General features: G+C 43.1%; 1 protein-coding gene across 1 annotated transcript in view; it reads left to right on the top strand.

The window, feature by feature from the left end:
- Positions 1-27,646, top strand: part of PARD6G (par-6 family cell polarity regulator gamma) — a 120,665-nt gene that overhangs the window by 41,475 nt on the left and 51,544 nt on the right. Inside the window, exon 2 of the mRNA XM_083187805.1 lies at positions 2,382-2,604. Within this exon, the coding sequence (XP_083043931.1) occupies positions 2,382-2,604 (223 nt within the window). The remainder of the gene's footprint in view (positions 1-2,381; positions 2,605-27,646) is intronic.

Genomic DNA, 27,646 nt, shown 5'->3' with positions numbered 1-27,646 from the left:
GTGTGCTCTTTAATGCAGTTTAATGATTCATTCTCATGACATAATAAAGTTATTATCTTAAGCTAGTTTTCATCAGCAAATCTGCCTTAATTGAAAGATAGCTAATTGAGTTCAGGCCATAGAGACAGAAAATGTATATGAGAATAAGGGGGGTTTCCTGACGATTATTCCAACAAGTGGAAATATCCGTATTTAATCCTGGCTGGGTCTCGTCTGCTACAGACTCGCCTCCCTAGCAAGGCGAATCTGTATTATTGGAAACAGCCATGGATTGTTGAATCTGCAGCCGACAAACTAAACGTGTCTGTTTAGGACAATCCACGGCCGTTCTGACAGTCAATACATTGAATGCTGACTGGCGAGTTGACATGGGAAAATGGCCATGGTCCCAACAGTCGGAATCCAGATTGAATACCCCTTTAAGAGTATAAAATTGTATATTTGTCTGATTATCATTGTTGGTGTACACGGTGCTTATTGTGGTCTAAAATACAACATTTTTTAAATGCCTAATTACTATCAAACAAGCGGAGTAGCTCCAAATAAACCCACATGTGTAGGGACGGCCCCTCTGTCCTCTAGGAATCACACGACTATGGTGCCGTTTTTTTACATTACATTGCTGTTATTAAACTGGTGCATTGCATGTACTAGCAGTAATTGCTATATGTATTTGCATTTATCAAGGGGCCCAGCCTATGGCAGCTGGCCACACTTCTACATGGGATCCTACCAGTGCATTCCCTTGGTGGGCCCTTCATGCCCCAATCTGACACTGCATGTGCCATAATAATGTGTTGATCCTTTATATGTTTAACAGTTTTGCATAGAATGTTGCTTGCTAAATATTTGATGTATTTTCCGTCGTGTTTATATTCCGGTTTTCTACTTAAAAAAAATCTGCACAATATTCTATTAAGTTTTTACTGATAAAGTAATGCTAGAAGAGGAGAGTTTTACCCTGGAAGGTTTAGTTATAATTGTTACTAGTAAGGCATCCAGAATTCCGCACAGCATAGACCTTGTTACTTCTCTATTAACTGTAATTCCCATTTACATGTTTTCTGTATTTGCAATTAGCTAAAGCTTGGCTAATAGAGATTACTGGAGATTGTCTGCTGACCTTTCTGATATGCGTGAATAATCTATATGTTACACTGAGAGGATGTATGCAGCATATGCTTCTCATATTTAACCCCCCCAGGTCATGAGATGGGAGTAATGCCATGCACAGTCAGATTCTCACTAAAACAGTTGTTTGAAATAACCCTCATTTTATTTTTTTCAAATTAGAATGTGTTTAATTTAAAGTAGGCTTCTCTTCCTATAAATCTATATGGCCGAGATCCTATTACCCGTGATCGCTGATCGAAGGTAACAGGGTCACCGAGTTAGGTCATTGGCCCTGATATACTGGCGTATTTGAGATTGGTTTCGCCTCGCTCAGACAGACAAAGCAAAATCCCCAAAAGTAGCCCCTTTTTTAGCGAAAACTTGTCAGTGGCTGGGTGTAAGCACACAGGCGTCACTGAACCTCTGTGTTTTTGCAGTGAAACAGGTCTTTTATTGTGCAGTCCTATAGGCATAGGGGTTATTCTAATTGACTCGCAATACTGTGAGTTCGGCCCCGTCCTGATGTTTTTGGTACTGCGCATGGTATATTATGCGCATGTGCAGGCCTCCTTTGCAATTGGCTTCGGCGACTTGCATACTCACAGAGCCATTCACAAACATCAAGGCGGACTGCGGCAGGGATGGGGATCGCCCTTGTGAATGCCCAGCATTTTAGAAGTGTCCCCATGAAAATGCGGGGTTGTTCCCATGGCTATGTTAGCGGGCGGCTGATGTCAGCCGCCCCCCCCCCATCTTCATCCTGTCACTCGCAAATAAAAGTTCCCTCTGACTTTTTTATTTGCGAAACTAGGAAAAATCATTCAATGGTCAGCGACCATCGAATGATTTATTTACAGGTTTTTATATAGCGCAGTATATTATGTTGCGCTTTACAATTGGAAATAACAATGATAAAACAAACTGGGTAGGAGGGCCCTGCTCGTAAGCTTGCAATCATCGGCGAGGGAGGCGGGAATTCAGCGGGGCGGCGTATCAGTCGCTTGGTAAGCGGCAAGCTTGGCAGCTTTCTGAGCTGACCAAGAGACTACAATATGCATCCCCTACTTAGTACATCACAACAGATGACTAGCCGGTTCTTTCACTTTCTGATATTTAGTCTGTAAATCATAAATCTATAGAGATGCTACTATTTTTTAAATCAGTAATTGAACGATTGCTGATATTGGGCACTTGTTTATTTTAGGATCTGCTATATGGAAAAAAAAACCTCACCTGAGATTCATTGGTCATATTTTTTTTTTTTTTAGTATGGAGCAGAGTTCAGAAGGTTCTCATTAAACCGTTACAAGCCTGGAACTTTCGAGGATTTCTACAACCTTCTCATTCAAGTCCACAAGCTCTCCAACGTAGATGTGATGCTTGGCTATGCTGATGTACACGGCGACCTCCTTCCAATCAACAATGACGGCAATTTCTGCAAGGCCGTGTCAAGTGCCAATCCATTGCTTAGGGTATTTATACAAAATCAAGGTAAGACTTCTTATACTTTCTTTCACACCATAAGAATGAGACTGAATAGGATTGTATGCTTAGTATCCTAAATATGCAATGATGTCTAATTCATGTCTATTGATTTCATGCTATATTATATTTCTGCAAACCGTGATTGTGGATATTACAGGACCGGACTGGACCTCCAAAGGAAGAAAACTTTGACCAGGTTTTATTTCACAGGAACTAGAGTCTAGATTTGATCACATAAGATACAATAACTGGTTATATGCTATACAGTCAGTCAAATTATCTACACATTTTAATATACTATGGTTTTAAACTAGACGGCTCATATGAAAGTTGCCTACAGTTTATTAACGTGGTGTACGTTGGTTTATGTCTGTTAGGGTGGTGTCAACTGGGATGCTTTAAATCAGGGATGGGGAACCTTTGGCCCTCCAGCTTTTGAACTACACATCCCAGCATGCTTTGCAACAGTTTATAGCAAAACTGTAGCAGGGCATGCTGGGATGCGTAGTTCAATAACATCTGGAGGGCCAAAGGTTCCCCATCCCTTCTTTAAATGCTATGGTTTTTTTTTTTTTTGAAGCTAGAAAAGTACAGTACCCAATTGGCCCCACTGTGACAGGTTAAGATGAAGAGGGAATCATCCTCTCTGGTGTCACATGAGACCGCAGAATACATTCTATACGGCTTCTCCAGAGCGTAATCTCTGCCATGTGACTTGGAGAAGAGCTAACCCACTCACGTCACCATGGGCGTGATCAAATGCTATACTTAGAGCCTGCATGGGAAATCAGTATTACTTGTTGGGGTAGGGAAATCTTTTTTTGTGTGTGTGGGGGGGGGGGGGGGGGGGCGCGCGCGCACGAGAGAGAGTTTGTATGGGAACAGTTTGTGGGGTAATCATCATAGTATTTAACAGTAGATTGACAAAGAGCAGCTGTGGCTTTAGCGCCTCTATAGCTTGTTTTATGGCATCTCTAGCTTACACACGGCTTCAGTGAATTTCTCCAAGTGTTTTTACAAGACTTTGCGGTCAGATTGCAGCTTGGGTGACGGCTTCTAGAGGTCATTAAAAGTATGAACATGGCCTTTATTATCCTATTTAGGAACACAAGTAACACAATTAGCCAATAGCGTACAGTTAAATTCAAGGAAATGGTTCTGAGCTGCAAATGATCACTAAATAAGGTAAATCTATTTCCACTTCTGCGTTTTTCTTCCCTCGGCCCAAGTTTATTTTTGTGGTCGTTAAGATCCTAAAAGGCGCCTAGTTGACATTAGAACTAGACAGGTCTCTTGCACATAAAGCAGTGGTATAACAAAAACTCACTTACATGATCAGGCAAGATTGCCTATTTTTTTTAAATTTTAGCTTCTTTTCTTAATGAAGAACAGGAATATGACCGGCTTCCCTAATAACCTGTTCAATTCTCATTTTTGTAATAGTAAGAAATATACATTACCATACAGATGACACAGTATTAAGGATTACATTTTGTAAATGTGCATTTTTCGATTGGCACAATGGGGCAGATGTATTAAGCCTTAACAAGAGATAAATGCAAGGGTGATAAAGAGAGATAAATGTCCAGCCAATCAGCTCCTTACTGACTTTTTCAAGCACAGGCTGTAACATGGCAGTTAGGATGTGATTGGCTGGACGTCTGTCTCTCTTTATCACCCTTGCAGTTATCTCTTGTTAAGGCTTAATACAAGCATGTCCAACATTGGCCCTCCAGATGTTTTGAAACTACACATCCCAGCATGCTTTGCAATAGTTTTAGCATTCTCTAATAGCAAAACTGTGGCAAAGCATGCTGGGATGTGTAGTTTCACAACATCTGGAGGGCCAACGTTGGACATGCCTGGCTTAATACATCTGCCCCATTGAGTGATCGATGTACTACTGTAATTAAAACAATCAGTGGATTGTGGTGAGGATAGTCTTCTCCATGTGGCAACTGCAGTAGTTCATCTGAGTTGTTTTGTTAATTAGGTGGTATTTGTATCAAATAGGTTGATTATTACATCAAATGTAAATGCTGCAAAACAAAAATAAGTGGAATAGCTTATGTTTCATGTTTTAAACAATAATTATTAAATGTTGGTGTAATTGTGCACCACTTTTTTCCCCTTTCTCTTATACTGCTTTTCCACTGTAATCCCTGGTCTGACCAGAGATTTGGAACACATAACCCATTTCCACCGCAGTGTCGATACGGGTTATTCTCTGTCCAGCACCATTCACACTGCACGCTTGCGCAGTGCCGTTTTGGAGATGACATAATTTCCTTGTGCCTGAATGCGACTCTTCCCGCACTAGAAATGGGGCCTAGGTCGGATTACACGATTTACCAGCTTTTACTGGAGCTCACCTGGGATCTTCCCATGTAGAAACCTGCTCAGAAGGATTCCTGGGTGGCTGGAGACATGTGGAGCCTTATCCACTGACAAAAACACAGAGTTTGTTCATGCTCCAGTGCAATAACTTGGTAATTTTAAGTCTGTAGAAAAGAGGTATTACATGGCCCACACATTTAATGACGGCATTCTTTCTCGTTCTGAAATTCCATTCACCGTGTATTAGCAAGTGCTGTACTGAAGCGCCCGTTTAATGCTAACCTAATGCCCCGCACACACAGTGCGATCCTGACTAACTTTCTATACTTAACTATATAGTCCAAATCGAATAGAAATCAAAAGATTTTTAGCCATAATAGAAGCCTATTTAATCCTGATGCGCTTTTGGGGGAAATCGCACAGAAAAATAGACAGGCAAGACTATATATAGTACAGATCTGTATTATATAGTCTAAATCAAATGTGTTTTGCTAGCTGTGCGATTGGGATCGAATTGCAATGCAAATGCACGGTGTGTACACACCTTAATAACAAAAAGATGAGACCTTTAAATAAAATATTAGCTTAAGTAAGTAAATTTTCAACCTTCTATACAGCTGCCTGCTGTGTCCATTTATAGGTGTAACTTTGTAAATGGATTGCTTCTCTATGTGCAGCCCCAAATCAAATATTTAGTTCTGCCTAGTTATGAATCTTTAGCATAATTATATTTGCAGTGTTTCTGCGAATAGCTAATCTTTAATTCTGCAACCGAGTCTATAAGGAAGAGGCCGGAGGCTAGTCATTGTCTCCTACACAATCTGCAGCATTACCTAAGTTATTTTCCCCTTATAAAATATTAACATTTCATGTGAATCTGTTGCCTTCTGTTCTCCTAACTACACATGTGCGGCACAAGAAAAGACAAGTACGTCAGCCAACTCTACTTAACAAACACACACACACACACACACACACACACACACACACACACACTAGATTCTGCACAGTGTCCTGCTGTAATACTTTAACATCTGCAGAAACCAAACTTATTTACCACTATCCATTTCTTTTTTTCCATATACAGTGTTGCCCTGGGCTTTTACTATTCTGAACCTTGCATGGTAGGACAAGATACATGGCCTCTGTTTACGTCCTTGTGCCTAGAAGAGATTATTTTATTTTCTATTCTCTTTAACTTTTTTTTTTTAATCACTATTTAGAAGTCATGCAGTGAATTGTAGCTGCTTTTTAACATCTGTTCAACACTCTCCAGTTTTAAGACATTCTTTCATCCTTTTTCCTCTTTTCAATTTTTTTATTTATCCCCCCCCCCCCTTTCATGGTTCTAGCACAAGAGCTGTTGTTTATTAAAAAACAAAACACTTTATATGACTATGGCATACATATGCTCATTGTAATAATGTAGGCATACAGTGGCTGCAGAGGCATCACTAGCAGTGTGCAGGTCACCCATGTTCTGCCCCCAGAGTATGACGCCAAACTGATGGTTCTTTCTCAATGACATAGCTGGGTGTTGCACTGTTATATTAACATTAACAGTAGGAGCCCACAGTGCAGGAAGTCTTTGAGGGCAGTTGAGCATCTGTTGGAATGCTGCCCCACCCCCTTACCCATGCCGCTTTCCCATGAGGCCACAACCCATTTTATGTTTTAGAAGTGTGAGGGAGAGCTTGTTTATAATAATAATAATTTTATTTATATAGCGCTCTTTCTCCAATAGGACCCAAGGCGCTTAACAGAATGAATATAATACAGTACAGGAACAATGAAGTACATAAAAGCTTTTCATAATCAATACTTAAGGGACTGAAGGAAATGCTTGAGTAAATAGGAAAGTCTTGAGTCTGTTTTTGAAGCATTCTAGAGTGAGGGTTTCTCGAACTGTGCGGGGAAGTGAGTTCCATACAGTCGGAGCTGAATGGCTGAAAGCTCGACCCCCAGATGAATTACGGGAGATCCTAGGTACTGCTAAAAGTCCTTCATCTACAGATCACAGTAATTGGGTGGGACAGTATGGAATCAGAAGCTGCTTCAGGGACCTTGGGCTTTGGTCATGTAACGCTTTGAAACTCAGTAGATTGATCTTGAAAATGATTTGCCATTTTATTGGCAGCCAGTGAAGGGAGTAGAGAATGGGAGTTATGTGGCTAGAACGGGATGGTTTGTTAACAGCCTGGCAGCTGTGTTTTGTACCTGTTGTAATCGGTGCAGTTCTTTTGCTGGGAGACCAAGGTAGAGGGCATTGCAGTAATCCAAACGAGATGATACAAATGCATGTATGACTTTTGGCCGATCTTCAGATGGGATTAAGTGTTTGATGTTCCTCAGATGAAAGAATGAGGATTTTATTGTGGCTGATATTTATTTATGTTTAAGTGTCAATCCACCATCCAGTACCATTCCAAGATTCCGCAAATGATCAGAGATTTGTAATTCTGTACCTCCATGTCAGTCCAGTTGGGAGGCTATGCTGCAGTCTTGTCCTTTTGATGTTGAGGTCCTATCATAAGGATCTCTGTTTTATCAGGATTCAGTCTCAGCCAACTGACACTCATCCACTCCTGGAGCTCAGCTAGATGCCATTTAGGGTTGTTATTGGGTTTTCGGTGCCCGGAGCAAAGGACAAGTACAGCTGTGTGTCATCTGTATAGCAGTGGTAGACAAGGCCATGGCGCCTAATTATTTCACCCAGTAGCAGCATGTACACTGCAAAAAAGCATGGGGGATAATATTGAACCTTGTGGGACACCGCATGGCAATGGCACGGATGAAGATGAGTATACTCCAGATGACACTCTGTGATCTGCCAGTGAGAAATGATTTGAACCAGCATAGTACTGTGCCATCCAGTCCACATTAATTTTTCAGGTGCTCAATCAGAAGCCCATGGTCCACAGTATCAAATGCTGCAGAGAGATGAAGGATTAAGATTGAACAGTCACCTCTGTCTCTTGCCATCAGAAGATCATTTAGCACATATACCAGGGCTGTTTCAGTGCTATGCCTTCTCCTGAATCCTGATTGGAATGGATCATACATATCATGAGATATCAGGTCGGTTTCCAGTTGATTTGCAACCACTTTTTCAATGACTTTTCCTAGAAAAGGAAGGTTTGATACCTTTCTGTAGTTGGTCATGCAGTCTGGATCTAAATGAGTTTTTTTAAGAAGAGGTCTAACAATTGCTTCCTTTAGAGGTTGAGGAAAAATTCATGTGTGCAAAGAGCACTGAACAATTTTTGCAAAGACAGGGCCAATTATATCCATGCACCCTATTAGGAGCTTGGTTGGGGCAGGGTCCAGATCACAGGTAGTGAAATGCAAAATCTGGACAATTTCAGCAATGTCCTTTACATCCATTGGGTCAAAGCTGGTCCATGAGGATAGGTGGCTTACATTGTCAGACTTTATGGTTTGACACTCCTCTGATGGAACTGTGGAGATTCCAGCCCTGATGGCGGATATTTTATCTGAAAAGAATTGAGCAAACTCATTACATCTTGCCAGGGAGAGTGTTTCTCCTTAGTCTTCCTCCATTGTCTTTCAATTTGACGCCCCCTTTTCTTGAGCTCATTAAGACTGCTGTCAAACCAGGGAGATTGACAATGTGGTTTGAGACGTTGTACACCCGCTGGGGCTATAATATCAATTACTGTTAATATCATATACTGATGGTGCCCACACACGCACCGATCCCAGCGGTGCGATGCTATGCGATGGGGTGCGCGCTCCCGTGGCACCTCATCGCACAGTACAAAAAGTATGTGCTGCACATACTTTTTGTACTAGTTATTTATCGCATGCACATTGCATGCACAAGGCATTCGATGCGATGCTATGTGTGCTAGTTAAGCACAGAACGCACGCCGGGATCGATGCATCGTTTAGTTTGGTGTGTGGGTCATTCCATGCCAAATCATGACTGCTTTCAACCCGACCATCTCAGATTTTCATGATCTTTGGTTGGATGATAGACGACTAGCCCTCCGTGATACAGTGTTCATCAGAATGCTTTATTGGCCAGGTATACTCAGTATACTTTGATTTGTATTTCTGTGCAGCAGCCAGTTAGGTAAGTTAGACAGTGATAGTACAGATATACATAACACATACAGGTATACGCTAGATGTACCCTGGGGATTATAGACACAGGGAACATATACTTGCCGAGGTGCACAGCGCCTAGGCAGCCATCAGAGGCATCACTGGTCACGGCAACAGCCAGGTAGGTAGCAGTACAAGCAGACACAGTACAATTATCACACAGGGAACATATACATGATCATATACCCGCCAAGATGCCCAGCACCTAGGCAGCAATCAGCGGTGCCACTGGTCGCCAAGACAGCCAGGCAAGCAACAATACAAGCAGACAGTACAGTTATCACTCAGGGAACACATACACGCCAAGCTGCACAGCGCCTAGGCAGCCATCAGTGGTGCCACTGGTCGCCACTACAGCCAGGTAGGTAACAGATATGCAGAGACAGTACAAATACAGATTGCTGTGCAATGTACTAGACATAGGAGACACAGGGTTTACATATGGCTGAGTGCATGGCTCCTAGGCAGCCATTTGTGATGCCATCTTGATCCTGCTGCTCACAGCAGCTGGAGGGCTCAACAGGCCATCTTCCCTAGAGGGAGAGCCTGCGTGGGTGGTTGTTGTGGGGGTGGGTGGCAAGGGTCAGTCAGTGAGGCTGGGGAGAGAGTCGCTGAGGCCTGGGGAGAGTCAGTGAGGGCTGGGGCTTGGAGTTGGGCCCTCTGGGCTGAGTTCCATGCCGCTGCCCCCGATCGTGTAACCATACCACCTCCCTTGGGGGAAGGGGTACACCTGGAGTATCGGGTGGGTGGTGGGCAGGCTCCCGCAATTAGCTCATGCTGGAGGAGCGTCTGGGGCCTGCAGGCCAGAAACCACTGTCATGGCCAGGTGACGCAGCCGGGAGCCGATGGGGGTCGACGCCTCTGGTGGTCTTACCGGGGGCCTTGGCAGTGCACCTGCCTGTCCCGGCTGGGTCCTGTGCTGCATCTTGAGCTGGGTCCACATCACTCCTGTCTGCTTCCTCCGATGGAGGTCACCGCCTCAGTGGTCATGCTGGGGCCGTGCGCTGGCCGGGGGGGGGGGGGGTTTGTCACCGTGTCCTGTGTCTCCTCCGTCCTCTCAGTTTCACCCTCCATCCACCTCTCTTGTCCTCCCGCCCCTTCTCCGGGGGGCCGAGGATGGAAGCTCGCATGCATGCTATCATCCCCGGCCCCCACAAGAAGTCTGGGTTGCAATTGCAAACATGACAGAAAATGTAAAATTTATGCTTGCAAATTCAACAAAAAAATGTTTAGTTTTTTTTTTCGTCTATTATCCTACTAAATTTCATGAAAATCTGAGCTTGTCAGGTTGAAAAGTTACTTTTTTTAAATTATTATTTGGCATGGAATGACCCATGTGGTGGTATTTTGGGACTAGTGATATAAGTGTAGCATGTTGCCCATCAATTACAATCGTTAAGCTGCATGAGCCCTTACAAATATTATTTGGAGGTAGTTGTGTTTTTCCATTGGGATACAATATATATTTATTGGGTACTTGTTTAGTTTCACGGCGGGCGATATATCGGATGCAATATCGGCTGATATATCGGCCGATCCGATGCGATTTTTTACCTGTTCATAACCTCACTAGCCACTATTGATGGAGTTGACTTTATATAGTGTGACGAGCGCAGCGAGCTCCACGAGGGGACACATTACTGCGCTCGCCACACTATATAAAATCAACTCCATGCGTAGTGGATAGTGGGGTTATAACAGGTAAAAAATTGCATCGGATCGGCTGAAACTAAACAAGTACCATTTATTGTTTTGGCTCCCACTAGCTTTTATATAATGTGTGTGTTTGTGTATTTACAGTTTAATTGTTTTGATGTTTTTACATTAGATTTTCACTATATAGTCTTTGCTGCCAAGACTATTTTTCTATAAGATTTACACTCCACGGGAGTGCGCATTGGGATCGAATCTGCATCAAATATAGAAAAACCATTCGATGCACATTCGATTTTCTGTTTGAATTTTGCTTCTATAAGCAAAATTGAATGGAAAAATAGTGCATATCTCACCGTGTGTATTCTCGGTTACCGTTTTGAGCTACTTTGAGTTCAAAATCTTCTAGTGCGTATGGCCTGGCGATGAGTGCTAATGCGTGCTCCTGCATCATCGCCAGTTGTCAGCCGAGTGAACCACTTTCCACAGTCTCCTACTGTGGAAAGTTGTTCACCACCTGCGAAAATCACTGGGTCAGGTAAAAATAGCTCAGTGTGTATGCGCTGACCGATTTTCAGCCCATCGATTTTTCACTTCATTGCTCTCCATACATGCTGGCCAAAAACGCCCCGTGTGCACGCATCGTAAGTAATTTGGGGAAATTTCTCAGAAACTCTGACATTTCATTTGTTTAACTTTTTTTTTCTTATTGTTTGTTTTATCTGTCGCACCTGTCAATACAAATGATGGGGGCTTCCAGATACTTGTAATTGTTCTCCTGTTGTTTGATCTTAGTTTCTGGTTCCTTGAAACAGAAACTAATTTGCAAAACAATTGTGCAATAAAACAAATGGTAATCTATTTGGACAGAATGTTTCTGGTAGTGTTGAGATTTAAAAAAAAAAAAAAATCGTTATTGTTTGTTTAGATTTACTTTTGTGGATGTATGATGGCGTGTGTGCTTATTGCTTTTGATTTATTTTGGAACTGATTAGCATAAACCTTTCTCCTAGACAAGGCTGTAACTGCTGCCTGGCCACACCTTGGCATTCAGTTTTTTTCCCTTTCTGGTCCTAGTTGTCAGTAATGCAATTATTTTAATGCATTTATGTTTTTTTTAATTCTTTTTCTGTTACTTATGTATTTGGGATCTGCATAATACAAACGCATTAATTTTGGTCTAACTTTTTTTTGGGGCTATTATTTTGGAACCATTTCACAAGTCTCCTTGGTGTGCTAAATTTTATTTTTTGAATACACATTTTTCATCTGTTTGCCTTTACAAAAATGCCGTGAGATTATTTAGCTTGTGTTAAGCAGGGGCCAGGTGAGAGGGGGACAGTAACAGGATATTCAGATGACTAATGGACAATGTCTAGGTCATCATTCACTATATTGACACCATGTGGCCAACATGCACACAATGGATGGAAGTGGCTGTTGTTGACACATGATAGGTTGACATGAGTTTTTCACATTTTTTTTCCCCTCCATCTTTGGACTTTCATACCTCACTACCCAGGTGGATTCTGAATGGTAATGTGGCCAGAAACATGGCAAGCAAACATGGTACACTGATTGGGGGTCCACGTGCTCAGTTGTCAAGTAACACCACACACACACACAAAAAACTTGTGTTGACCCTTTCCACTTGTCGATCCGTTCCATGCATGCATGTCAACCTTTTTGGGAGGACTGTTAACCTAGACATTGTCAGTGAGCTTATACCAGACCCCAGAAACAGAGTAGTGAATAACAATAGAAATGTGTGACTTTAGGCGGTGGGATTCCGACTGTCGGAATGTCCCGGCAGTTGGAATCTCCGTCCGTTTTCAGCCAGCTCGTCTGCAACTCGACAGGCAGAATTCAATGTTCCGCTTGTCGAGTGGGCGTGTTGGTGAAAATGCCAGTGGATTGTTAAGAAACGGCCGTGAATTTGACAATCCACGGCCGTTTCCAACAAAACCGATCCGACATGTTTTAGAGCATGGGTCTTCAAACTGTGGCCCTCCAGATGTTGTGAAACTACATTTCCCAGCATGCCCTGACAGTTTTGGCATACTCCTATAGGAAAAAATGTGGCAATGCATGCTGGGACATGTAGTTTCACAACATCTGGAGGGCCGCAGTTTGAAGACCCATGTTTTAGAGTCTGATCTGTTTTGTCAAAATCCGCCTTCAACACTGCTGGAAACTGCAGCAATGCATAGTCGGCGGGCGCTATTTCCCCTGTCGGAAATAGCACCTGACAGTGAATACCCCCTATACTGTAGATGTGAGTCTGCTTAAATAATGGGTCCTGCTTTGGGTGCCAATGGTAGGTACTGTATGTTTTCTAGTATCCAGGGAGCATTCTTTAGGCATTGTAATAATGATTCTAATATGCCCTGGATTTCTCAGATCTCTTCAGTTTCTCACAAAAAGGCAGTAATCCTATTTACTTACATTGCTCAGAGATGCAAGGTTGCACTAAAGCCATCACATTAGACATTTGCATTTATTGTCCTAAGTTAAGCAGACCGGTAAAAAGCTAACTGCTTGCATGGTTTTAGTGTAGACTTGACACCTTTTGAGCACTGCTCTTAACTAGCTCCCATTGTGTTTTAATGGGAAACTAATTTCAAGCCATATACATGACTGCGTGACCAATCTTTAGAGTTTTGTTCTTTTTCCATTTTATTTATAGTTGCGTATTTCCTACCACCTACTAGTAATAATGAATGGTGTTTTCTGCCTGCTGTGCTGTTCCTGATACTGCTGAGTGGGTCATGTTCTTTACATAGACCTGGTGATGCAATGGGATGTGGAGAGTAAAGGTGATGTCCCCTGGTGAAGCTGAGAAATAAGTGGGAGCCTGCACATATTCTCTGGTGGAGAAAGACACTGGTTTTATGTCCAGTTACTTTATATCTGTCATCTGTTACAAAATGATCATAGGTCATGCAACAGGTTTTCTTTTTCCTTCCTCATGTAGAAAATATCTAGTTTTCATAATATTTTTTAAAGCGCTCTCTGAGAGAAACTCTAATGGGGCCTACACACAGGGTGATTTCAGGGCATTTTCTAAGCTATCTCACTAGATAGCTTAGAAAATACCTCTACATCACTCGATGTGTAGGGGCAATAGTGATCGGTGGCCCCGCCGGCCAGGGCCTGTGTTCTCACCGTAGGACACTGTCCCTGATCTAGCATCATTCGGAACGCTCAGCATATCTCCCCGTTTGTAGGCCCAGTAAGTTAGATGCTTTTATATTTGTGTAGATAATTAAAGTGTTTGTGCTGAATGACATGGTGTTTGTTTTCGGGGCAACCTACTAAGCACTAAACCAATATTTTTGTGTGACGGCTGATATAGGCCCTCTGAGCTGCTTTTCCCATTACCTGGCTGGACCAGTATGAAATCTGCAATGCTGAACATCATGTTCCTCAACTACATTGGGGCTATTAAGGTGCTGTTGTGGAGTGGCATTTCATTACCAGGCTTCGACTTTGCCAGTTTTCCTTATACCCATAGGGAAATTCAACAAAAATTGTTGGGGTTGCGCACACTATAACTGGGGTAGCCAATCCTAGTCCTCGAGAGCTACCAACAGTGCATGTTTTGCAGATCTCCTCACAGAATCACAAGTGAGCTAATTAGCTCCATCTGTGTATCTTTTAAAATGTGTCAGTGAGTAATGAGTGCAGCTGTGCAGCAGCTAGGTTGTCTGGGAAATGTGAACTGTTGGTAGCTCTCGAGGGCTAGGGTTGGCTACCACTGCTCTATAACAATGCGCGCAGTTGAACATTGTAGAGACTTCAATGTTGGCCTAAATGTGCATGCAGTGGCCATCTGTGTGTTCCGCTTTACCAAGTTTACATTTCTTACTACAGGTTGAGTATCCCGTATCCAAAATGCTCGGGACCAGGAGAATTTTGGATAACGGATTATTCCGTATTTCGGAATATTTTAATATTTCAATGATGTATTTTGAAGTATCTTGCATGTATGCTGTATAAACACATAATATACACACAAATATATTTTATTACCACATAAAATACACACAAATATATTTTAATTGTTCAAAAAACAAGGTTTCAAAACGTGAAACAAAATGTGTGTACTATCTCAGCACTGAATTTGAATGCCAAGCAATCATTGTCTTGCACATATATAGTGCCAGTTACATATCATGTCCCCAGTGATGCTGTTACAAATGTCCCCAGTGAGTTTTTAGCCAAAAAAATTTTTTTTCACTTTCTGGAATGTCCGTATTTCGGAATAATTCTGATAACGGATACTCGGATACGGGATACTCGACCTGTATTTTGTTTCTGTGTTTGTTCACATTTGTAAAGCGCTGGTACTATGGTGTCTCTATATAAATACATTCAATTAATAATTCGGTACTTATATGTTAGTTGGGCGCCCACTAAGCTATTTGCTTAGTTTTCCGCGTCCCCTCGCGGGGCTCGCTACGCTAGCCACGTTTCGGGCTCGGTAGCTCGCTGCACTCGCCACACTATATATAAAATCAACTCCATGCCGTCATGGATAGTGGGGGTATGAGCGTACTAACTATAGTGGGCGCCCAACTAACATATAAGTACCAATAATTCAATGGTACATCATATCGACAACTTGATAACTGTATTTAAAAAGTTTGCAAAATATTTTTGTGGTTGCTTTAATCATGTATACATTTGTGCATTGTCATTGTTTACAAAGTGCTTTGAAAGAGACCATACAAGGCAATAAATGTATAGTTACATACAATGAGATGGTTGTGGCCACAATTGACAAATGAAAGAAGCATATAATTACGATTTACTAATGTCCGTCTTTTTTTCTTTCTGTACAACAAGATATTTTACAAATACATTTTATCTGGTTATATTGATGGACTTTTTATTTTTTGGCTTTATTTTTTTTTTTAAGATTTATGTCATAAAATCTACCACAACAGCCTGTTAACAGATCTGTTATTTTAATCCAGAAAATGCTCTAGACTAGTGTCAGATGAGATCAGGTTACATTATTGATTTGACACAGTATCCTATTCCATGTGTCTACGCAGCTGTTTAGTTGCTTGACAATCACCAAATAATGCACTTCTTCTGATTGCTGTGGAACAGGAGAACACACATGTAGCAGGTCAGATATGATATGACATCATCGTCACACAGGATGCTATCATTTTACAGATCAAGCATAGTAATTATATTCTAACAGAAGGCCCAATCTGCTGTTAGATTTAAATTAAGAACGTGTACACTTTCCTCGGTCTTATCACATTATTAATATTATCATGTTTCTGAATTGGCAAATAATATAGATAAAATGTTATATAAAATGTAATTTCAGTCATTTTTGATGTGGGTACATGTCGCCATATCTCAGTAATAGAAATAATGTCTCAAATATTTAAGTTAAGAACTTCAAAAAGGGAATAGGCCAATAAATATAGTCTCCCAGATCAGATATTTTGACCCAACTCTATTTCGTAGCTGGTTTAGTCCATTAACTTGCTGGGGAATGACTTAGAAACCTTCAGGCCTGGTGTAGGAGGTCATAGTACCAAGGTGTATTACAGGATGGACTCCTCATGCTCATTGCATTACCATTCATCTGCGGAGTGTCGTGACAAAATAGCAAACTGCAATTACAGTATACATATGTGGTAGAAACACTAAATTGGTAGGCGTTGAAAAGAACTCCATCTTTTCAAGAGCTTTCATCATGACTGCTAGCTAACCATTTCAGAGTGCTCTAGTGCCCACAAGGCTAGTCAAGTGTAATCCATGGACAACCGGGGGGCTGCTTGAGGAGCAGGTTTCTCTTCTAAACATATCTGATAAGCGGTTTGCCAGTTATTGTTTGTTTGTTTTTTGATCTTTTGTTGAGCGTTCAACAGACCATGTGGGAAAGCAGAGGTCATCCTGCTGACACTTAGTAATCCTGGGGAAGCTCCCTTGCTGATAATAGGTCACTAGGGTGCATGGTCTGTTCTAATTAATAAGCTGGCTGCTTCCAGACTCTGCCAGTTTATGGGTGAAAAAACCTTCTGAATTCCTCACTTAAGGAGAAGCAAAAGGTCACCAGTTTCTGTGTTATTAAATAAACTTTACTTCGACATCTGATGCTATTATTTGGGCCTGAAGTTTTCGCCCTGGCTGCTGTCCTGGAAAGAATGCAGTGTACCAACGTTTGGCAAAGTGCGTGTATGCAGGACAGCACATGCTCAGTATGGGTCCAGTGTCCTCATTCGCCTAGCGCCTGCAGCGGTATGGGAGCAGTGTGTGCTCTATTACACAATAATGGCGAAATCCCAGGCTACATAACCTCATGGTTACTCAGCCTGCCCTTTAGGTGCATACACACTGGGCAATTCACAGCACTGCCGATATCAGCGGTGCTCCTGGACAAACGATAAAGCGCATGCACTCTTAATGATATTGTTAACCATGTCGTTCAGTGATGTCAACACTTCCCCCTGCTGAGCATGCAGTCGTTGATGATATGTCTAATTGAGCTGCATATACCAATGCCAGTAAGGTCATTAACGACCTGCGGGAGCAATCATGGTTTGTAGTGTATATGCTGGGGGATACTTTAAATGATATCGCTCCAAACCAAAATGAACAATATCACTTCTAAAACCACCCAGTGTGCACTACGCATCTGTAGTGTCAGAGAGAAATGATGTACATCAATAACGATGAGAGAAATCGTGTGCTAAGGGTATGGGTAATTGGGTCTTCACGGCTTTGGGTGACAGTCAAAATGTTGACATCATTTTTTCACTTTTTTTTTTGTCCCTAATGTCAACAGTCAACACTGACACAGTAAAAGTGTCGACTGCACTCGCCATGCTTTGGGGATGTTCCTTGCTGCGTTCAGCACACTATTCTAGTCTTCCCTCCATGCCATAGTGGATGTTAGGGCATGAAATACTGCCTGTTAGCACATGTTAGCTCAAGACAAATGTGAAACGCATGTCCACTTTTGACTGTCGGCCTAGCTAATTTGTTTAACTAATGCTCGTGTCGAACCTTCCAACTCGACCTATTTCAGGTGTCGACCTAAGCCCTGACTACGACCCAATGTATATTGACCTAAAGTGGGTCGACCTCGTATCCCGAGGCTATTTCTCGCTTTTCCTCATTTCAGTTAGAGACTTTCAAGTGGATTTGCTTTTTGAATAAACCTTTCTGTGCTATTTGGCTACTAGAAAGCTGACTTCTCCTTTCTTCTTCCCTGAAGATTTTGTTTCAATGCTTACTTCAGTAGTTATCATTATGGCGGAGTAAATAATTATTTTTTGAATATTTTCCACTGGAGGAGGTTCAGAGTGCAGAGATTTCTACAGCGTAAAAGTGCTACCACTGCAAATATGTCATAAGGAAAAACCATTTACAATCCAAGAACAACTTGTTTTTTCTGTTTTGCTACCAGAACGGAACAGTCTAATATTAGGGTTTTTTTATAAATTTTTTTGTTCTTCTGATCACTATTTTTTTTATATATGTAAAACTATTTCCTATTAAACTTAGACAATTTTGTTTATTTGTTGGTTTAAGTCACTGGACCAAATGCTTGTAGTTCCACTGCACAATCCAATGTAATTTTTACATTCTATTTTTTTAGACCAGTAGTAATAGCCCAGGGATGATGTGGACAGGCCCAGGCTTCAGTCCTGGGAGGGTTAACCCTGGGGGATCCCTTAATTCCCCCAATTACTGTAAGCTGCACTTATTTAAGATCCCCACTCCTCCAGGTACCCCATCCAGGGCTGACCAGCCAGGGTGAGAATTGTATGGTCAGGGGACCTTGTATAAAAATTGTCATTAAAGCTGTGGCATTACACTGCTGGCTGTTCCAAAACCAGGACCATTTCAAGAGCCTGGTGCACGTTTCTTAAATACGGGGGGGGGGGGTGTATTTAATCTAAGTGCCCATTTTTCAACATTCTGAAAAATATGCACGGGCAGAAAACTATTTTTTTTTTACGGTTTTCCACAGAAGCAGATTTTACTTTAAACAACATTGAATCTGTATCGGCGGAAAAACCATGTGAAAACTGGCGCATTGAATAGGGATATTAAACACTGGAATTCCCCCAATATGTGTGAGGAACAGAATTAGCCTTTATATTATATGGGCTGATTTGATAAGGAGGGGTAACGCTCTCCTTTCTTTTGTCCTCCACCGTTCCTTCTCCAGATTAGCTAAAGGTGCATACACACTGTATGATTTTTTGACCAATTTCGTTAATTTTGTCCCTTCCAAAAGATATTGCTCAACATATCTTTCAGTGTGTATGCTATGAAGGACAAACGATGATGTGCGTTCCCTGTCGGTCGTTCATCAAGGTTGTTCGTCAACTGTGCAGGCAGCTCAATTTGGATTTCATTTTTTTTTTAAAGTCTATAGTCTGTGGGTAGATCATTCGTCTTTCATCAAATTGTTCAGTGTGTATGCACCACATCTTTCAACCAGGACACTAGTGAAGCACAAGGAAAATTGGTCATCAATCACTTTCATTGCATACCTTGTCCAGAGGTATGCAATGAGTAGAGTAGTGGTATAGTTAAGGGCAGGGCTAAAAAGGTCCTGGAGAGGTGGGGGAACTTCTTTCAATCTGCCACCTAATTACCCCCCTCCCCCCACTAGGCAGAGCCAGGGTTTTGGGTACCCCCATGCAAACTATAATGCTTTTCTGCTAATGTTCTACCCCCCAAATTTCCCAATGTAACCTCTTGTTAAGGGTTACACTAGAGCAGGAATGAACTCTAGTAATTTGCAGAGTTGAATAGTTCATAGAGAAGTTTAGCGGTGGATTATTTAATTTGAAATCCTTTATTTAATAGTAGCTGTTTAATGAGCATAGTTCTGGTGTTGTGGAAAATGATGAACTGTTCAGTGATATTAAATCACAGTCACATGGTATGTTAATATATATAACAGGGTTTGGTTGTCATAAATGATTTGTCTCACTGTTGTAAAACAAAAGCGATTTCCTGTGTCTTGAGTCATTTTTATTAGATATTGCCCAGTGAAACATCAGTTGTCATTGTAGAAATCAATCATGCTGCAGTGATGTATGCGCACCTACAGTAAGTTTTCCCTAGGCCATAATTCCCTGGCATAAGCAGATAGTGACATTTTGGATTAATAAGCTATCATTTGGTTAATTTTGCTTTCCAACCCAATTCAATTTAAAAAAAATGTGGTACTTGTGTAGTTTCACGGCGGAACTGCCCGCGAATTGCATCGTATGCAAATCACATGCAATTTGCATACAATTTAGCACCCTCCACTATTCACTTCAGCCCCAAGTGTGTCGAGCGCACGCGGTACTCGTCCTCTCGACCTGTTCATACCCCCACTATCCACATTGGAGTGGATGCGATTTTATAAAGTGTGGCGAGCCCGACGCATGGTGATCGGAAGCGGAAAACGAGCCCTGCGAGGGGACTCTTAATACACATCAAGTAATGCGCAACACCTTGTGGGGCTCGCTGCGCACGCCATGCTTCGGGCTTGTTTTCCGTGTTCCCACAAGAGGCTCACTATGCTCGCCACACTTTATAAAATCAACTCCACACCGCCCTGGATAGTGGGGGTATGAACAGGTCGGGAGGACGCGCACTGCTTCCCTTTGCGGGGCTTGCCACGCTTCGGGCTGAAGTGGATGCAAATTGTATGCATATCGCATGCTGTTTGCACACGATGCGATCCGCGGGCAGTGATATGCGATCAATATTTATTTAGTAACCATTTCTTATATAGTGCACACATATTACACAGCACTTTACAAAAAATATTTGAACATTCACATCAGTCCCTGGCCCAGTGGAGCTTACACTCTATATTCCTACCACGTGTACACGCAGACATTCTAGGGGTAATTTGATGGGAACCAATTATCCTACCAGTATATTTTTGGGATTGTGGGAGGAAACCGGAGTACCCGGAGGAAACTTACGCAAGCACAGAGAGAATATACAAACTCCACACGTGGGAATCCAAACCATGACCTCAGCGCTGTGAGGCAGTAATGCTAACCATTACACCATCCGTACTGCCCACAAAATCAGTGTGTTGGGAGTTACCATTAGAACAGTGCCAGAAGATGCCAGCGTATCTCCTTTCACAAACCTTATTGCAGTTTGCTGTGTAAACTAGAAATACGTTGGCAAAGTTTATAACTCCTATGTGGCTTATTCGCCAATACATTTTTCAGATTTTCCTTTTGTTCCTGGGACGATTGGTGCTCAGGAAACCACTGAATCAGATTCATGCTTAAAGACACATCCATTCTCCTCCATGTATCGATGCTTTCCTTGTCCTACTAACAGAGCGGATGACCTATAACGGACACTGCTGCAGAACAGCTGGAGTGCACATTCTTGAATGCATATTGAATCTGTGTGACATTCCTTTAGCCATGGTGTGTCTGAGATCCACATTTGCAATCCAAAGACAACCCATATTCAAAGAACAAATGATTCCGTAATGTTGCTGGCTAGTGATCAAAGCATAAAAATAAAGCAAATGTGTGTACATGTGTTTATACATGAAATCATTCAAACTTTGTAGCATAAGAAACTATAGTTAGTGCATTATAGTGATGTGTATGTTCTGTATTCTGGCTTTTTGTGTTAGCAGTACGTTTGGGGCAGTTTCAATGATGGTGCTGATTTGGTGTCCTTCCTGTTTGATCACATTTGGGTGCTGATTTGGCACTTACATCCTGAGAAACCTGTTTCCCACTAATGCTTGAGTATCTCTTATCCAAAATGCTCAGGACCAGAAGAATTTTGGATAACTGATTATTCCGTATTTCAGAATATATACTTTTTTTTCAATGATGTATCTTGAGGTATATTGCATTTATGTTGTACAACACATCAAACACATGAAATACACACACATATATTTTATTTGTGCATGGAAACAAGGTTTCAAAACATGAAACAAAGTTTGTGTACGATCTCAGGCACTGACCATGAATGCCAACAACCATTTCCTTGCACATATTTACTGCCAGTTACATATCATGTCCCCAGTAATACTTTCAGTAACAACCAAAAAAAGTACATTCTGGAAACTGTGGTTTTTCCAATCATTTGGGGAAGGGATACTCAACCTGTATTCTTAATTCATAAATAGTTAATTGATTTTTTTTTTTTTTTAAGCTTGTGTATATAAAGTAGTCGTAGTAGTGAGTGCTATGAATTTCATGTAGTTTGAATATTTTTCTGATAAGTTCTAGCTTTGGAAAGCATAGGTGACAATCTAGGTATTCTGGTTGTGGCCTGTGTAGAAATGCTCCACTCCCACCACCCTACCCCCTCATTTTGCCTGTTTTCCGTGAAGAAAATAGTCTGTGTATATTGATATATATACTGACCGCTACTCCTGTGTGTGTGCTAAAAGATGTCATAACAGAAAGTAAAAGCAATTTTTGCAGGGTCACTGATCTGTTTCAATCTTTTTTGGATATGGAGAGAGGGAGCTGTGAAGACAGATTAGAGGTAGGAGCAGATAGGGACTGCGGCTCTGGATGGAGAGTTTGTGGGCTAAAAACTGTCACAGCTCAAAGTAAAAGCATATTGCGAAAGCCACCATTTTGACAGGGTTTTAACTAGTATTATTAGTATTTGTTTATATAGCACCTGCATCCTCTGTTTCTAATTCTAAAGCACTGAAATACAATAGTCACACAACAAGACCTGCAATCATACTAATGCTGGCCACACATCAGACCAACTTTCCTCCAACCATCCAACTAGTTGCTTGGATGGAATAAAAACCTGGTACTGGATTGGAGAAAATGTAATATTTACTTCAGAAATTTGCTTCCAAAATCTGAAAAAGGACAAAAACTGTCGCTCAGATAAGGAACTGTAGTTGAATCTGTTTGATTTAAACAATTTGACAGAATGTTTGTCCACAAACCCCAGGAGACAGATTGCCATGGCGACCGGATTCTGCCTCCTGGCGACCATATATTTTTTTGAAGGAAGCAGAGTCTGGTCGAGTCCAGGTGCGCTTCCAGAGAGAGCCGGGCAGAGTGGTAATCAACCCCCTCATCACCCCCCCCCCCCCCCCCCTCTCCCAGCTGTACAAGAGCACTACACTAGAGCAGGTCTGCCAAGCGGCAGCACGGCTATTTCAGAACTACTCAAGCAGCCGGCATCGCAAGCCAACAGTTTGCTGTAGGAACCAAATCCGAAACGGCAGTAGTAGCTCGACCCCTGATTGGCTGTCGGACCGGGCTCGCGATCTGGCGCGAGTCTTGAAATAGTGCGGGAGGGCGGGTAGTGGACAACCTGTCTGCCCGGCCGCTGCTGTTACTGCGAATGGTAACGGCAAAGTGGAGGAGGGGCTGCCATTTAGCTGGCAGACCAGGTTAACCCCGTGACAAAGAGCATTAATCCCTGGCAGACCAGGATAACCCCGTGGCAATGAGCATTAACTCCTGGCTGACCAGGATATCCCCATGACAATGAGCATTAACCCCTGGCTGACCAGGATATCCCCATGACCATGAGCATTACCCCTGGCTGGCCAGGTTAACCACCTGGCATGTTAACCGCCTGGCAAAGAGCATGAAACCCGTAGCAACTAGCATGTAGGTAAGTGTAACTTATGTGGCATAATATGTAATAGGCATTATGGCGTGTGGTATATGTAATGTGGGTACTTGTGTAGTTTCACGGTGGCAGGCTACACTACGTTTTCAGCGTAGCCCAACGGCTGCCTAGTGTAGTCAGCGTAGTGTCTCCACGGCAGCCCTGTGTAGTCAGCATAGTTTCCCCGTCAGACAGCTAGTCACTGTACTGTCCCCGGGAGCTGCAGCTCTGTCCCCGGCAAGCCTAATGAGCGCCTCACACAGCGCTGGTAACCGCCAGATCCCCTGCGCTGGCGGATGCCAGTGGAGAGGCGCTCCATCTGTCTGAAACGCACAAGTGTCTCAGACGCTTGTGCATCTCAGTAATTCTTGTGGCAGGGTACGGCAACCCTGCCTGTGTCCGCTTCAGGGAGACAGACAGGGTTAGGAATTCGGTAGTGCGTCGTCTCCCGCACAAAGGGGGTGCAGTGCGCAAGTGTGTCTCATGCACAATAAAGGACGCATTTGCCAGTGCTCCATGTTACATACTGGCAAATGCCTCCATTTCAAAACCCCACTATCCACACCAGCCCGAAGCGTGGCAAGCGTAGCCACGACCTGTTCATACCCCCACTATGGAGTTGATTTTATAAAGTGTGGCGAGCCACCGAGCCTGAAGCGTGGCGAGGGGACGAGGATTACTTGAAGTGTATTCAGTGTTCTCTCGCAACGCTTCGGGCTCGCTGCATTTGCCACTCTTTATAAGATCAACTCCATGCCAACGTGGATAGTCTGGTTATGAACAAGTCGGGAGGACACGTACCGCATCCCCTCGCGGGGCTCGCCACGCTTCGGGCTGGCGTAGATAGTGGGGGTGTTTCTCTAACACATTCACACCTGTCATGTCAGCCAGGTTAAAATGGTCAATGGTTCCCACACAATGTAATAAGCACTGACTGACTACGCTAACTTTGTAAGCTCCAGCTAGCCACGAACGGGCGGGAACACTACACTGATACTGACAAGGACGCTGGCCGCGGGAACACTACGCTGATTCTGGCAGGGACGCTATGCTGACTACGTAACTGCTGCCGTGAAGCTGCACATGTGGCATAATATGTAATGGGCATTATGGTGTTTGGTATAAAGCTAAATGGGCTAAATGGGCGTGTGGTATATGTAATGTGCATTATGGCGTATGGTATAATATGTTATACAGTAGGTATTACGGTGTGTGGCATAACGTGTAATGGGCATTATGGCACGTAGTATATGTAATGGGCATTATGGTGTACATTTTTGGTGCCTGCCGTGCACTGTCCCTATCTTTGGTTTGTCTGGCTCCTACACTTTAATCCTGGCTTCCAGATTTTAAAGAAATTTGTCAAGCTCTGTACTAAGTCTTCCCTTATAAAGCTGGTCAGACAATAGTGCGATATGGCCTCTTTTCATCTGATTCTAATGGATCTGACCAAGAGAAATCGTATGGAAAGTGGCAAAATAGCATGGGGGTGTTCCTGTGCGCTTCAGGTCGGAGATTGAACACACTGCACATAAGATAATTGAAATCACAGGCATCAGGTGCACATCATGGCTAGTTTTTATCACCTGCGATAAATATTACATGCGATTGGCCAGCACCCCTATCAACACCGAATCGCATGGAAGGGCGGCCGGGGGAGTTTGAGGAAAATCCAAATGCGTCTTAAGCCTCAGACAAGTCGCAGTAGTGTGTGGGAGCATTAAGATGCTGAGTGGCCAGGAAACACCCTTAAACACCAAAAGGTTTCCAACCCCTCGCGGCCAGAGCGATCTTCAAACTTTTTTTTTCTTTTTGTCACTATTTAGCACTATTTAGCAGTAAGTTCCTTAGTTTGGAAGGAAGACTGCTTTCTTGTGGGCACAGTAATAATGTGTGGGCAGATCCTATTAAAAAAATAAAACAAAAAACTATTCACTGTCCTTAACGTAGGTTACTGTTCTTCTGCATGCAATAATTACGGCACAACTTTTCAACCCGCAGGTGGAGATATCCATTAAATTGCTGAAGGACATCTAGCCGATTTCCGTAGTGGTTTCATTTTTCTCCATGCTTCTAGTTGAGAAGATGTTGTTTTAGCTGTGAGATGCTCTTTTTTTTTTTGTCCAGAACTGTGGTATATTTTCTTTCTCTGAGGTCAGATAAGTAAAGTCTAATGTGCGTGGGAGGAATGATCACCAGCTGCCTGGTTGAGTGAAAGCTCTGTACGGCTTGTAATGTTCAAGGTTGTCTCCGTTTTTAGGTTAGGAAACTTTCTGACTGCATGCATGTTTGTATTGGTTTCATCCTTTTAATCCTTGCTCTTCAGATTGATGTGCTAGTGTAACTTATGTTCGAACTACGGGAGCGTGCATTATTAATGATATGGCGCGTACATACTAGACGATATGCACGATAATATTGTTAACTAGTGTTCACGCTAGGTCATTTTTGCAGGGAGCAGCGCCCTGACCCCTTTTTTTTTTTTAAATGTCTTTTATTTTTTTACTTTTTAATCCACCCTGCCCCTGACAAGCTGAGAGCATCAGGGGGCGATACAAGGCTGGAAAAGCTGACAGCCGCCCTCGCAGAGGAGGTGAGCGGCCGCCAGTGCTGCGGGGGGCAAGATGCGGCTGTAAGAGCAGTGTGTCAGCTCTTCCAACCACAACCCGCCCCCCCGGTGCTCACCTCCTCTGCTGTGCAACCACAACCCGCCCACTGAAAGCTACACGGGCACCATCTACGAGTCCCGCTGTGGTACTCGGCTGGCCCTGTGTGAGATGTGGCAGCGATGGCAGAGATGCGGGGATGCAGCACAGCGGACACACGCATGACAGCTCAACAAAGAAGTATCTTTGGGGGGGTTGGATGTCTCTGGTCCCTGTACGCCGACACATCTGATTTGGCCCAATTTCTCGGTACCGGGTGAAATCGAGCCCGAATCGGACAAGTGTATGGGGGAGGGCCTTAAGTCAGTATTGCCTAGTGAAGATAGTCTATGCCTTGCCTGCACAGACTATCATTAGTTAGCCAAAATCGCTTAGTCAAAATCTCTTGTGCATCTGGTCAAAATTACGTAGTGAAAATTGTCCAATATTTCACAGTGTGTACACAGCTTTATTTAGCAGTACCATAATGGTAAGAGATTGGCAATCTCATCCCAGTATTGTACCTATTATTAACCCCTTCCCGACACATGACGTATATATACGTCATGACTTTAAACTGTCCCCGCGTCTATAGACGCGGGGACAGAGGGACGATGTCTGCTGTCCCTGACAGCAGACATGTCCCTGCATGCCCAGGGGGGGCTGCGATGCCGCGCCCCCGTCGGCGATCGCTGTGATTGGCTGTTCAGTGTGAACAGCCATTTACAGCGTTTTCCTGTGTTACCGGCGAATCAGACGCTCGGTAACACAGGTGTCAATCACCGCCGGGCGTCAGGGGGCATGAGGGGGTCATCGGTGACGACGACACCTCACCCCACCTGCCCCCAAGGCTGTGATTGGTCCGTGGGACCCACGGACCAATCACAGCCAAGGCGCGTGATTTAAACTAACGGTGACTGCACTGCAGACGCCATTTCGGTCTGGAATTGCGTGCAGAGCGGTCACCGTGCCAATCTGTCGTGATACATACCTGATCCTTGCCTGAAACTTACCTGATCACCGCTGATCACCGCTGGTAGCGTGCTGCCAGCAGCTGGATACTTCCTGGATCTTGTGACTTCTGTGTGTGCTGCTGCTGCAGTGTCATAGAGTTACAGATCGTGAGAGATAGGGACAGAGAGTGACAGAGAGTGCTATATTTTGTGTCTGCTGCACCCCCTTTTGTGCTGATCACTATATCTGAGGTGATCAGCAACTTTTTGGGGGTGCAGAGGTTTTTTTTTTTTATATATATACCTGTCAGTTGCAGCAAAGGTTGTGCTGCCTGTGCAACTGACTGCTGCCCCCCCTTTTGTGCTGATTGTGCTGATTAATTAACTGATCAGCAACTTTTTGGGGGTCCAGGGTTTTTTTTTTTTTTTTTTTATATATATACCTGTCAGTTGCACCAAAGGTTGTGCTGCGTGTGCAACTGACTGCTGCCCCCCCCCCCCTTTGTGCTGGTCAGTTTAAATTAATTAATCAGCAACTTTTTGGGGGTCCAGGTTTTTTTTTTATATATATATACCCTGTCAGGTTGTGTGTCTGCTGCCCCTCACTGCTAATCAGTTTTGCATCACTGCATCACTGATCTGCGTTTTTTTTTTTTTTGGAGGGTTTTGTTTTTACACCCACGTTGCTTTTGTGGGTGTCCTGTGGCC

This window comes from Crinia signifera, chromosome 5 (genome assembly GCF_055691185.1).
Source record: "Crinia signifera chromosome 5, ASM5569118v1, whole genome shotgun sequence".
Classification (NCBI taxonomy): Eukaryota; Metazoa; Chordata; class Amphibia; order Anura; family Myobatrachidae; genus Crinia; species Crinia signifera.
This window is presented reverse-complemented; position numbering and strand designations above follow the sequence as displayed.